Source organism: Anas acuta, chromosome 5 (genome assembly GCF_963932015.1).
Source record: "Anas acuta chromosome 5, bAnaAcu1.1, whole genome shotgun sequence".
NCBI classification, from domain to species: domain Eukaryota; kingdom Metazoa; phylum Chordata; class Aves; order Anseriformes; family Anatidae; genus Anas; species Anas acuta.
Genome location: NC_088983.1, coordinates 29,006,156 through 29,020,244, shown reverse-complemented (window position 1 = coordinate 29,020,244; position 14,089 = coordinate 29,006,156). Strand labels below are relative to the sequence as shown.

Genomic DNA, 14,089 nt, shown 5'->3' with positions numbered 1-14,089 from the left:
TTTCACTCATTCTATTGAACTGCTATCACACAAATTAGAAGTGTTACTGGAATAGCTTATCACTGATTTTAGAATTGACAAGAACCATCCATGTTAAAAGCATTCCTGACTTTTTATGTCTAGAAGAGTTGTTTGTATATCGTTTTATACAATATATGTAAACATGTATAATGGTGTTGATGTGGTGGGGGAAAAAATCAAAAAACATTTGTATATTTGTCAGAATGCGAATTTCGAAAGTAGCCTTTTATAATAGATTTTCAAATGGTGGTCCACGATATTTTAAAGCTGTAGATTTCTGTGAAATTTTCCTTTTGTACCGCTGATGGCCTTGGAAAGAGCAAAAAGTCTTGAAAGCTTAAGGGATTTAATAATTTGTGTATGCTGGACTAAATGTGGGGGAAGGTGATTCTTTGGTCATTTCAGAACTACAGATCACAAAGGGATTATTGGTCTAATGAATGAAATACAGGCCTGGGAATTAGGTGGCCTGGAAATTTTGCCCAGCTGTCGTTGCCTGATATACTTTCTAAGCACAGCATTTAAATCTCTTTGTGTTTCACATTAAATCTTCTCCATTTCAGATTTGGGATAATTAACTATGTAATTGAAATGATCAACTGCATAGAAAGTAAAAATTACTAAACAACAGTAATTAAGGTTTAGTGACATAAAGTTTTTGAAAAAAAATAAATTGAGATATGAACTACATTTTTTGGACCAGTGAATACATGTGTTTACATTTCTGTAGTCTGATATCAAAGCTGCTTATAGTAGTCTGATATCAAAGCATAACATATTATTCATCAAAAGCAAGGTTCTATATGGTTAAGATAATATGTTGTGTGTGGAACACAGCCCTACTGTACTGAAAGTTGCTTTTTTTTAAACCTTTTCTTTTGATTGTAGCTCTTTTCAGTTAAATTAAATGAGACAACAGACCCAGATAAAAAGCAAATGTTGGAAAAAATTCAAAATGCAGTGAAGTCTGCTTTTGACCCTCTACAAGCAGCTGTGCAAGCAAAACTCCCTGCAGAAGAGATCAATAGATGTCATGAGGTCAGTTTGAGCTCCTTTTTAAATGATTTTTGTAATAGTGAGGGCTTTCAAATAGTATTTTGGTGGATGAAATTGTTTTCAGTAGGGGTTGTACTATAAATTGTTGTAAAACCATATATGACATTCCACTATGTGTGGTTTTCTACACAAAAGTTTCTCTGATGAGAGAAAAAAATATATAAAACTTAATTATGTTCAGAATAAATTTTATCCCAAAGACTGTTACAATTAGCAACAATAATCCTGTTGATACTATTGGGGTTTGGTATTTGAGTCAGGCAATAAAATTGCTAGCTTTTAGTAATTGGCTTCCACATTCCTCTTTTCTTGCTTTCAGATAATTTGTCACTGCAGGAAGCACAGGGTATGAGAGAAGTACCTCTCTCTCACTCACCTTAAAAAAAATCCATCTATTATAGAATCAGCAGTCTTTATAAAAGTGCATAGTGGCCTCAAAAAACTTGAAAAGCAACTAAAATCTAAACAATCACACCTTCTGAGCTATATGCTGTTGTGAATAAGTAAATAAGTAAAAATCCACCTCTTAGTATAGGATTGAGAAATACATCCTTTCTGAGGTTCAAATCAGTCTTTCAAACACTCTTTACTGATGTGCACAGAAAGGCTTCTGTTAGGATTGTCCAGCAATTGGGGATAGGGCGGGGAATGGGTGGTGTGGTAACTGCAGATCCCATCCAGTGTTTACAACATAATTTTCACATGGTCATTTAAGTGACCAGTATCAAAACAGATGTCAGTTACCAGTTTGTCTTTCTTCCTCTGCATGTTTCATCCATATATATAAAGGACAATGTGATAAAAATGTGATAGAAGCACAGATTTCTCTGTATTCATAGCCAAGTGTCTTTTACCTTAAGCGAACCTATCTGCTCAGAGTAAGATCTTTCAGCACAGTTTAAACAGGACAAGTCTTTCATCAGTTACACTTATAATTGTCTTATAGATAATGTTGGAAGAAGCCAAAGATTTGCTGTCTGACTGGTTGGACACAAAATTTGGCAGTCAGGTGACTGACAATTCCATATTCTCAAAGCTCCCCAAATACTGGGAAGGGGAATTTCATAAAGATATGGAAGCTCTCAACGTAAGTAAAAAACAAAACAAAAACATTTTTTTCTGTTTTGAAAGTGTATGTGCTGTGCCTCATAATACCCAGAATACAATAAAACCCTTTAATAGCTTTCAAAAGCCTTGTATTTCGACGGTATTGATAATACATTTCCTTTAGTCTTTAATGTGAATAGGTAGCTATTAAATTATCACTCGTTCTGTTTTCATCCCAGCTATCTTAAAACTTTTATGTGTGTTACCAGTGCCAGTGACCTGGACATAAGTTCGGTGTGTACACTCCATCTTTCCTCTTAGACTAAAATGGGCTTATAATCATATAAACTGATCTGGAAGTTTCAGGTAGTTCATTTGCTACACAGGACAACCCTATCATCCTAAGCATATAGATTGACTACTGAATACTCTTTAAATTGTATGGTGGTGACAAAAGTCAAGGACAGATTTGTCTGTTCCAGGTGAAATACTATGTCATATGCAGTGAATCAGATCAATGAAGGTTTGTTTATTTACCTCCAAATCAAAGGGACACACTGCCTGTTCTGCCAGAAGTGCAGTAAGTGGAATAGGGGCTATCTGCTGCAGTAGTGTATTGATAAGTAGTGTGAGGCTGAGAAAAAAAATGCCACAGCACATTGTTGCAGAGCATAGAGCTTGAAGTAGGAGTCTTAGATTCCACTGTCACTTGCTTTTGAGCAAGTCACTTCATGAATATGTGAGATATATATATATATATATTGTATATATTCGAATGTCTGTATATATATATTTACATATGTGTAAGTATAAAATGCTACTTTTTCTCTGTAGGTTTTACCTCCAGATGTTTTAACACGGGTTAGTGAATATGTGCCAGAAATTGTGGCATTTGTGAAAAAGATTGTGGATAATGGTTATGGGTAAGTTCACTATTGAGTGTTTTTGTTGTGTGCTTATACTGTACTGGATTGCTGTGAACACTTACTCTTTTCTCTGTTTTCATATGCAACAATATTCTATAAGTAGTGTTTCATCCAGTAAAAATATTTCACATTACTTTATGCAAGATCTGTTGTGTATAACCTGGTGAAAATGTGCTACTATATACTTCTTGTAATGTCTTACAAAGAAACAAGTTAGATTATTAAAATTAATAGGGTAAAAACCTCATTCCATAAAAAAATAGTCAAAGCCTAATTCACTTGAACTGGGTTTGACTTCCAGCTTTCAGCAGGGGATTTCAAAACTGAGTGGACTGCTGGAAGTCAGTTGTAAATAACATAGATTTAAAAAAAAAAAAAATCTTCTCAAAATGATATTCTGCGATTGTCTAATGCTTTTGAAAGTTAGGCTACTACTCTAGAAGCTCCTAATATCATGATAGATTCCTGACTGACATTTTTGAGTGTACTTTCTCTTATTAGGCTCAAGTTTTCAGTATATTTTCATTGTGAAAAAGCAAACCTGTCGTTCAGACTCCTATAATTTTTCTTGCACGTTCTTGCCTGAAATCTATGTTCTTCTTTTTTTAAAAAATGTTCAAAATCATTTGCATTGAATTATTAGTGTTCATGGTGGTACTAAAACTTCCGTCTCAGACTTTTTATCATGGCTGTGATAAGACAAAATCAGCAAAGTGAAGGAGGACAAATGGCCTCTGAAGCAAACGTGATTCATATTATATTATTACAAAATATTAGAAGGGGCCAGAATTGCTGTAGGTATTTTTGGAGACTGTTAGTCTGAAGTCTCACCTATTTAAGAATTTAACAAAATATCTTAATAGGTTTACCTTTTGAATTTTATTCTGACCTTTAGTGCCTTACCTAAAGTTTTTATGGTAATGCCTTAAAACTTAGGTGAGCCTAAGTCATTTTTACCACAGTGAACAGTACCATACTGTATGTGTGTTCACTAGAAAAAGTAGGATAGTGATTTTGGGGGTACAGTTTATTTAAGTCTTAGTAGAAAGATAGCTAAATAGTTATTTTTAACTTTTCAGGTATGTTTCCAATGGATCTGTATACTTTGATACTATGAAGTTTGATTCCAGTGAAAAACACTCCTATGCTAAGCTGGTTCCTGAAGCTGTAGGTGATCAGAAAGCTCTTCAAGAGGGTGAAGGTAAAAAGGGGAAATAATGTTTGCTTAAGTTGCTGATGTGTTGATCTCTTCAAATGATTCTACTGATGTTTGAATCAAACTTATTGTCAGACTTCAGTGGTCTACCTGCTCACTTCCTTTGCCTCAGGATTTCTTTTCATTTTTTTTTTCTTGAGCCAGCACTTTGAGTTTTTAACTGGAAAATAGCAACAAATATTATTCATTCCAGGATAGCATTATTATTTATTGTGTGTTATTTATTATCTTAAGGAGGTTGTGAATAGTCCAATTTGAGTACAGCCCCGTTATTTGACTTTTCATCTGCTTCATAGTATAGGGAGCAAAGACTTGAAGCTGAGTCTTCCACGTGCCAGGTGAAAGCTCTCCCTGCTAGGCTATGGCTTTTTTATGACAAATATTTGGTCTTGTGTTTTTTTTTCTTTTCTCCTCATTCTTCTCTCGTACTGAGAACTCTTTATTTTGTTGACCTTGTTGTGTTGAACTAAATCCAAATATAGATCTTTTGATTAGAGCATTTACAGCAGACTAGCTCAATGAAATGTGATTCATAAGCTAAGCATTTTATCTCTTCCTAAGGTTGTACTGTTTTAGTAGAAAATCATCCACAAAACGTATCAGAAGAATATTAAAAGGTTTTTATGTAACACTTGTAGGTGAAATTAAGGTAACTAGCAATATCTGAGCTGGGACATTAAATTTCATGTGACTTTTTTTCTTATTTGAAACCCTTATAACCGAGATTTTTTGTATATACATGTATGTGGAATAAAAGGTGTGAGCTTAAACCACTGTCTTTGTGGCAGCATGAATGCATCATTGCCACCACATAAACAAGCACAGTTGTCTGCTTTTGCAAATACGAACTGAAGCAGAATGATTAATGTAACTGATTGAGACTATGCATATATCTAGATCTCTTGTCAGCCTAGCTGCTTTGACTTATTTGTCATGATTGTCCATACCCTAACAGATAATGTCATTTTGACTAGCAGAGGCAGCAGAAATGCTAAACTTTAAAAGTTGCATCTAATGTAAACTTAAAATGTGTAATATTACTTGTCATTATGCACTTTGAAAATTAAGTATTCTAAAAGACTGAGATTGCAGGTATCTCAACCTGTACATCAAAATTAATTGACGAGTTTTCCCCTTGACAAGTTTGGCTTTAATCTCTGTCCTGGTTTTCATGCATTAAGTGGTATTGTTAACCACTTGTAATTTTCAGCAGTACTGAAGAAATGGTAAATTCCTAGTGTTTTAAAGATGTTGGAATGAGAGTACCAATCAACAGATCATAAAGAGCTAACAGCAACTAATGTACACTTCATCTATGATAAAAACATAACAGTAAATGTGTAGATAGGGAACAGCTACCGGCCATTCTGTGGGGCAGCCTAGACAGGGCATGCAAGAGATACCCTAGGATCATGTTCTGTGTGCATATTAAGACAGATCAATTAGTCTTAATTTTGATACTTATAACTTTGAAGTGATTCCGCAATCTTACTTGTCTATAAATACAGTTATTTTTTATTTATTCAGTATTTCTTTTTCTGCAGCTGGAATATTGGAATTGTGTCTGTAGAGAGAATGTAGATGAATCTCATGTCAAAACTTAGAAAGCAGTGCAGCTGATACTTGTCACCTTTCCTGTCAACCAAACATTAATCAAAAACCAAAGGATTGTCAGAGTTAATTATGAGGATTTTCAAGTACTGAGTGTTTTTTTTTTTAACCTCACATGGTGTGAGGCACAGCGAGACCAATAAATCTATAATGTTGGTGTTTAAATAAAATGTCAGTGTTTACTTTTTCTCTCTTGAAAGGTGACCTCAGTATCTCAGCAGATCGCCTAAGTGAAAAGCATTCTCCAAATGATTTCGCTTTGTGGAAATCCTCCAAGCCAGGAGAGCCCTCATGGGATTCTCCATGGGGAAAGGTAAGGACATTACAGGATTTAGACCTTTTATACTTTATTAGATAGCATGTTTTTTGTTAAACAGATACTGTAGCTCGCCTCATATTATTAATATCTAGATTACGAGGGTCTTACATTCAATAGTAGGTTATGTTGCTATGCTCAATCTGCCTGTTCAATTCTTTGTAAACAGAATTCAGCATGCAGGCTTATAATGATTCATATTGGTCAGTTGTCTTATATTTCTCTGTAGTCTTTACCTACAGAGATTTCTCAATCCTTTTCTTTCCATGTGATCAAAAATAAGGAGGATGATAATTAAGGCATCATGGATGTACATGACATACTAGATTTAATGAGCTAATGATACACAGGCAGAAGAGGAAGACAATTAACAGTTAGCCAAGTAATGTCTTTATTTTAACAGGGCCGGCCAGGTTGGCACATTGAATGTTCTGCAATGGCTGGATCCATTCTAGGAGAGTCGATGGACATTCATGGAGGAGGATTTGATCTCCGATTTCCCCACCATGACAATGAACTGGCACAGTCTGAGGTCAGTGAACTGTTTGACACTGGCTTTCAGTGTCTGTAGCGATGAAGTTATGTGCTTAGCTTTGATAGCAACTTACACAAATGCATCTATTTTGTGTGTTATTTTTAAAATTTAGATGTTTTGTATAAGCATAACTTTTTCCCCCTCAATATTTTATTCCTAAAGTATCGTAGTTTATGTTATATATGTGTACAGCATTGAGTCGTTTGTTTGTTTTTGCTGCAGGCATACTTTGAAAATGATCACTGGGTTCGGTATTTTCTACATACTGGCCACTTAACAATAGCTGGCTGTAAAATGTCCAAATCTTTGAAGAATTTTATCACCATAAAAGATGCACTGAAGAAACATACAGGTAAAAATTACTTCAGAATTTGAGTACTTTTGATACAGTTGGAGTGATGACTGTGGTAATTAAGTTCATAATGGAGTTTCCAGAATTGTCTGACTGCAGATATCTCTTTTTCTTCAGTCACTTTAGAACAGCTACCCTGTTCCTCATTGGTAGCTGTGTGGATAATAAGTCTTGCTTTTTTGGTAGTTGTATTGAGAGTAAGAATACTAAAAATTCTTATGTAATTAGCCATTACAGTATTGGAGGCCATAAAAATACTTTTATTTAGTTTATTATTATTTTCCTTGTTTACTTTAAAACTCCTAATAGCACGACAGTTACGGTTGGCTTTCCTCATGCACTCTTGGAAGGATACACTGGATTATTCAAACAACACCATGGAGTCAGCTATTCAGTATGAGAAGTTTATGAATGTAAGTAAGCTTTCCATTCTTCCTTCAGCTCTCTAAACTTTATTGTTGTAACATGTTTCAAGCAATAGAACCCAAGGATGTACAGGCTGCATCCCCAGACGTTTGCCTTCTGAATTCATCGTTTGGGATCTTACAGTATTTCTTTAGCTACCATTGAACATTCAAATCACATAAATTCCACAGACAGCTACATTTCTCTGCAGGTGCGTGCTCTGTCCAAGTTTTGACATCTCTGAGCATTTTGGCACTTACATGCAAGATCAGTTTCTCAGTTTAGCTTGCTTATAGGACTGAGTCCAACAGACACTCTCTACCAGATCAGACTTTGCACATGTTGACAAAGGGCTATATTATTCCTACGTTGTCTTTCTCGCCGCATACATTGAACATTTGACTTTATTCCTGTCAGCTGTAAGGTGAGGTGTCAGGCACAGTTTCTATCCCTGCATAGTTCAGAGCAGTGAGTTAAACCCACATTTCCCACAAGGAGGCTGTACAGCATTTTGAGATTGTTGATGTTGGTCTTTCCAGCTGAAGGTACTCTGCTATTTATGTAAAATGTTTGACTTGGGACACACAGAAAATGACTTTTCACCAAGCTGGATGCCTGCATGAAAAAAAACATTACTATGATGCCATTTGTATTCCTTGTTTTCCATTCCTAGCAACACGTAAAAATCTGACATAAGAACTCCTATATACATATTTTTTAAATGGTACTGTATTTGAGCAGCTTAATGTTAGAGTATCATTGTAGTATCAGGCAGTGGTAGAGACGAGACACAGAACTGAATTAGTCTTACGGTGATTTATAGAGTTATGTGAAAAGTGGGGGTTTTCCTCTTGTGAGAGCCATTCAGTAGATCCTAGCCAAAATAGCATTGAAACCAAGTTTTACAAGGCTGAGTTGGAAACAATGCTTTTTCTTTATAGTAAATACTGTTTGTGTGTAATCTAAACAGGTTTTGAACTATGTTCTTCTTTAGGAATTCTTTTTAAATGTGAAGGATATTCTTCGAGCTCCCACTGATGTGACAGGCCAGTTTCAGAAATGGGAAAATCAGGAAGCAGAGCTGAACAAAAAGTGAGTGGAGCATTCCTATTTCTTCTCTGAATAGATGTTATGTAGCTGCATGTTTAATTTATATTCGTTGTAAAATGACTTACTAGTGGTATTTACAAGTCTGGCAGCATTTCCACTGAGTATCTCAGCTCTATAGAAGATAGTGAATTTAATATCTATACAAGATAGTGAATTTAATTGTGCGGCAGCTTCATGAAGTTTAGATGAAATTGTTGATTTTCCTTTTATTTGTGTTAAGTACATTGTCATGTCTTGTGTAGAGAAATAGAAGTCCTTTGTTAGATAGTTGTAATTTCCTTCACTACTTGAGATGCTGTTGTCCTCTTTGAGAAGTGAGCAATAATTTGTATACGGTCTTTAGAACCATAAAAATAGTATTTTACACATTTCAAAGTGGAATAACAAAATTGAAGACAAATGCAAGTTAAATGACTCAACTAAAAGTACAAAAGATCAGAGTGCTGATATTTGAAAATGTTATTGACTGGAGAGAAACAGTGATATCAATATAGCAGTCTTGCACATTTGTAACAAACTATCCTTATTGTATGTCATATGAACAGCTTCCTATGTGACTTCTATTACATGCAAAATTAAAAAAAGAAACTCCTTGTGTTGTGGTACTAATATTTTTCCTAGCTCAGTTCACTGTCATGAACAGAGATGTTGACTGTTGTAAGACCAAGTGCAGATGCTTCTGTTTAGTGAAAATTCAATCTTCATCTTGTTGTTAGAGAGAACTCTTTAAAAAAATATAAAAAGAGGGTGTGTGGGGGAATAGGTAATAGGTCAAAAGAAAGGGACAAAGAAGTGGGAGAAACATTTAAAATTTAAAAGATTACGTTTCATGAATATTTGTTTTTGTCTTATCCACCACTTCTCACTTTCTTTTCTCTGAAAAAAGTATGTTTGAAAAAGTCATAACGTGTGATGGAACAGTGCTTAATATAATATATTACTTATTATGCCTATTAATAAACATTAGATAGTTTGCATGAATGTATTCCTTGTGTCTGCTTGTAGCAGTTTCATACTGCTACTCTTTGTGGTAAATTAATTTCCAAATTGGTGTTCCACATTAGAAAGATGGTAAACAAATTCCTAAGTTGGTACCTAAGGATAGGAGATCAATACTTTAAAAAATATAATAAGTACTTAATAAGCAATTTGAACTGCTTTTAATAACTAGTATTAAGAAGTCAGCTGCTAAAAATGCATTAGATGTAATTTGTTTGGATAGTTGTTACCAGCTAGATTATCCTGCCTGCCTTTGTTCGTAGTAGCAAAACAGCTGCATCATGGTGATGATGCCTTTCTCTTGCTCATCTTTTTTTTTTTTTTTCCCCCTTCATATGTAAACTTTAACCAACAAAAGACAATCTCATTTTTAGGCTCCCTTCCCTCCTCTAACAGAAGTTTTTTAGAGTAGATTGCAGATACTTTTGACATAAATAGTAAAAACAAAAAAAATGTTTTTCTTCTTAGTTTTTACGACAAGAAAGCAGCAATTCATGAAGCACTGTGTGACAATATTGACACTCGCTCTGTCTTAGAAGAAATGCGTTCGTTAGTCAGTCAGTCAAACTCCTATATTGCTGCAAAGAAATCTTCCAGACAAATGCCAAACAGACTTCTTTTAGAAAACATCAGTTCCTATCTCACTCAAATGCTAAAGGTATGTAATAGCAAGTAGTAAAGTTGCTATTGCACTGTGCAATTTTAACTGTTGTATTTTTCAAATACATAGGGATCTGTACAGATTTTCTTTAACTTGTAGGAAACTAGAGATCTTCCACACGCACCCCAACCAAAACGATCCCAAACTGCAGTGCATGCTGCAGCAGGAACAATTTGGAACCCTTTAGTCCACTATTATTTCAGCTAATGTTTTGCTCAATAGTAGAAAGGCCCTATTACATACACAGAAAATTAAACATTTAAAAAAAATGAAGTCAAAATGTCAGATCTGACTGCATTAAATCAAAATCTGAAAGCCAATGCTTAATATGTTGTATCAATTAAAAAGCAAAACAAATTCTTACTAACACAGTGAATTGTGGGTTAAATGAACTAGGTGGCTTCAAAACCCTAGTACATGTGATTTTGCTTAGTCTTCACATACCTGTAACTAGATGTATACAACCTGTTCTTTTTTTCGTTTTTTTCTTTTTTTTTCCCCCTTGATCAGATTTTTGGTGCCATAGAAAGTGATGACGTAATTGGTTTTCCTGTTGGAGGGAACAGTCGAAACATAAATGTAAGTGAAGAACAAAGTACACTGTAAAAAGTTATTCTGTGTCCTTTTGAAAGTCTAAGTTAGATAAAGGGATTACATTACTGGTACGTAGCTGAGTTACTTCGGATTCAAATGTTTTAAGTAGAAACAATATAATTAATTGGCTAAGGAAGTGGGATTTTTCTGACAGTTGTTATTTTATAGGTTTGTTTGATTTAATGACAGACAAATTGTACAGCAACCAGAAAAAGAATTATCTCGTCTTCTGAATGATGAATCTGTTTAAGAAACCACATTAACTACAGACAGCACATGTTACCGTATAAAGACTCATTACAAGGATTTGTGTATTAAGTAGTTTCAAAAATACAATTATACTGATTAAAGTTCCTTGTGGTACACCAAAAACCAGCCTGGAGGCAGCTGAGTTTCATCCTCAGTTCAATCTCTCTTTCTGATCTCATTTTGTAGCCACAGTATTTATTTGGCTTTTGAAGGCTGTTTTGCTTTGGTCACTCAGCAATACCACTGTAATGCAGAGTTTTCCTAGAAATATGTGGGAGATGCCTGATGAAAGTGCTAATAGGCCCTGTAACAATAGTAATGTTTAATGGGGCAGGCAGGAGAAATAACTCCATCTGAAAAGCCATCAACTTCGCTCTTTCTGTTCATGAGAAAATCTTGATATGAGAAAGGACGCTGATGTGGTACAACATCTGATATTGAGTAGCTTCTAGTGCTGGTCTTATGCAGTTTTGCATTCAAAATTGTGATCATGTGTTTTTCTGTTCCTGCTTAAAAGGAATAATTAAAACAAACAAATGCAAAACAAAAAGACAAACAAAAACCCCTTAGTTCACCAGAGGAAGAGAAAAACTTGCTTGTCACTGAATGACAGTGAACGTTCATCTGATAATTGCTCATGCAAATACTTACATTACAGTACTGTGGAAATCTCTAATAATGATATACGATGATAAGGAGGATGCTCAGCATTCCATGCTAAAAGCCATCAGTACTGAATTTTAGCTTAACTCAAAATTATTTTGAATTTCAGGAGAAAGACAGCATCTCAAAACTTATCTTTTTAGGGAAAATGAAAATTAAATCTGTATTTAACACTTCGTTCAAATAGTGTTTGTAAGAGCTTTAGGGGAAGACTGGCAGTAGCTTGGAACAAGAAGTTAAGCCTTACATTCTTTTAAAGTAATGTTGTTGAGGTTAGTAGAGTCAAAAGAATCTGGTGCAGAAAAGGAATTTCAACACTTGTTAGTGAAATATGTGTGTTTTTTGTTGTTCTTGTTTTTGTATACGCAGTCAGTTCAAAGAAAACCAGTAGTCAGGTGCCCACCCAGAGCAGCTTATTTTGCATTTTACAGGAAAAAAACTTCTGTTTTTATCACCCAAGGCATTTCTGATTTAATCATTATAGTATAAAGATATATAATATTGACAGTGTTTTGGCTCTTCCATTAATTGTTGTATACCTTCTTTCAATCTGCAGATACTTACTTTTCTTAGCAAAAACTACCACGTGAACATTCCGGGTTGGAAAACCTTTCATTAAAACAGAAAGCTGTGAATCAGGCCTATTGCTTCTGTGTCCAAATAAAAAATGAAGGAATCAATAGATCTAAAAGTCATTATCTCCAAAAAAGACTTAATCCTCTTCAAAAGCTCTGAGAGAAAAACAAGCATAATTACCATGGCTCATTGATCAACTTGAAAGGGAATAGGAGACATGTGCAGTCAGAAAACCTCAGATTCCATAGCCTCATTTTCCAAATGACTTAAGCATTTCTGTCAGGTTAGTTATTCTGGAAATAAAAAGCTTTCATCTTTAGACGTCTGGTATATATAATAAAGTAAGGATGGCACATGCTTTCCTGATGCCACTTCACTTGCATGTTGAGGTAGTTTCAATGTAAAGAGGGTAGCAGAGATATGGCTGTAGCTCATGTAGTTTCCAGGGTCTCTTCTTTCCACCAGACTTAGCAGAACCACTTTCCTTGTGGTTGTGAAGATGATTGTGTAGCATTCACATTTACAAAAAGTTTTATCTGAGGCGATCAGGTCCTTTCATGCGGGTACTTCTAGAGCATAACAGCCTCTCTGGGCTGCGAATTGCACAGAAATATGTCACAGAGATTTAACAGATGGGAGAGACACTTGGAAACTGTAGGTGAAACAGAAGTGTGTGTTTATGTTTTTCTCTATCTCTCCCCCACGCTTCAAAGTAATTAAACTTTTAATATAAGCAGTCCCCTGGGTGCCCAGCTTCTCCTCCTGGGATTCCAGAAATGTGATGGCAAACAGCGCTGATCTGTAATTGTAAGTGTTCATTGCGTTCGCAGACAGCTAGCTGTTGCTATTCACTACCACTGAAAGCAGGATTCTCAGGATGACTTGTCTGAGCTTTCATGAGCAGCAGTTATTCACACCTGAAATACTTCAACAGTAGTCTCCCCATACTCTGTGTTGAGCAGGGAGTCATGGGGGGAGTACAGACAACTGCACTGTGCTGGAAGCAAATACAGTAAGGATATGCTGACATTTGAGATCTGTTCTAATGCAAATAAGTCTTAACATCAGCTTCACTTGATTTATTTGTGACAAGCACTTTGACCTAAATAAGACAACATGGAACATGAAGGGGCAAATTCATCTGGGTGTAGCTCTTCAGCATATCTTTGGCAGCTGTTTTTACCCCTGTGTACTGCGTTATAGTCAGCTGGGCCATAGCATAACCCTGTGGAACTGATGTATCTGTAACTGCAAAGAGAGGAAAAAGGAATGGGGAGAGGCAAGGTGATTTTATCAGCCCAAAGGGAGAATTGTCAGTTAATGCAAGTTATCATCTCTCCTTTGACATCAATAGAGAAATGACACTTTTTATTGATACATATCTGCCCTGAGGGTCAACATCTATCCAAAAGTACGTAAATATGAAGTGGATAAGGACCTGTTTTAAATCTAAATTATGATTAGCTAACTGTAGAAATAATTACCCTACAGATTGAATCTACAGTGATGCCATACCTACAAGTTCTCTCTGAGTTCAGAGAAGGAGTGCGACAAATTGCCAGAGAGAAAAAAGGTGAGAATTTACTTTTTCCTGTGTTGTTGCACATGAGACTTGGGAGATGTGGGACTGGGAAGGACAGGAGGATCTGGGTGTTGCAATCTCTTTGCTTAGAGAATAAAGGTAAGGCATCTTTAAATCAGAGTTGCTTTGAATACTTATGTCTCTGCTACATGTCTCTTTAATTTGGGAAT

At 35.4% G+C, this 14,089-nt stretch overlaps 1 protein-coding gene across 2 annotated transcripts in view; it reads left to right on the top strand.

The window, feature by feature from the left end:
• The window catches only part of CARS1 (cysteinyl-tRNA synthetase 1), a 34,044-nt gene that overhangs the window by 11,131 nt on the left and 8,824 nt on the right, over positions 1 to 14,089 (top strand). For both annotated transcript variants that reach the window (XM_068683486.1, XM_068683485.1), the window contains 12 exons: positions 910 to 1,059; positions 2,024 to 2,164; positions 2,959 to 3,047; positions 4,130 to 4,251; positions 6,078 to 6,190; positions 6,597 to 6,725; positions 6,951 to 7,080; positions 7,390 to 7,493; positions 8,480 to 8,577; positions 10,063 to 10,252; positions 10,766 to 10,834; positions 13,829 to 13,910. In XM_068683486.1, coding sequence (XP_068539587.1) covers positions 910 to 1,059; positions 2,024 to 2,164; positions 2,959 to 3,047; positions 4,130 to 4,251; positions 6,078 to 6,190; positions 6,597 to 6,725; positions 6,951 to 7,080; positions 7,390 to 7,493; positions 8,480 to 8,577; positions 10,063 to 10,252; positions 10,766 to 10,834; positions 13,829 to 13,910 — 1,417 coding nt within the window. The remainder of the gene's footprint in view (positions 1 to 909; positions 1,060 to 2,023; positions 2,165 to 2,958; positions 3,048 to 4,129; positions 4,252 to 6,077; positions 6,191 to 6,596; positions 6,726 to 6,950; positions 7,081 to 7,389; positions 7,494 to 8,479; positions 8,578 to 10,062; positions 10,253 to 10,765; positions 10,835 to 13,828; positions 13,911 to 14,089) is intronic.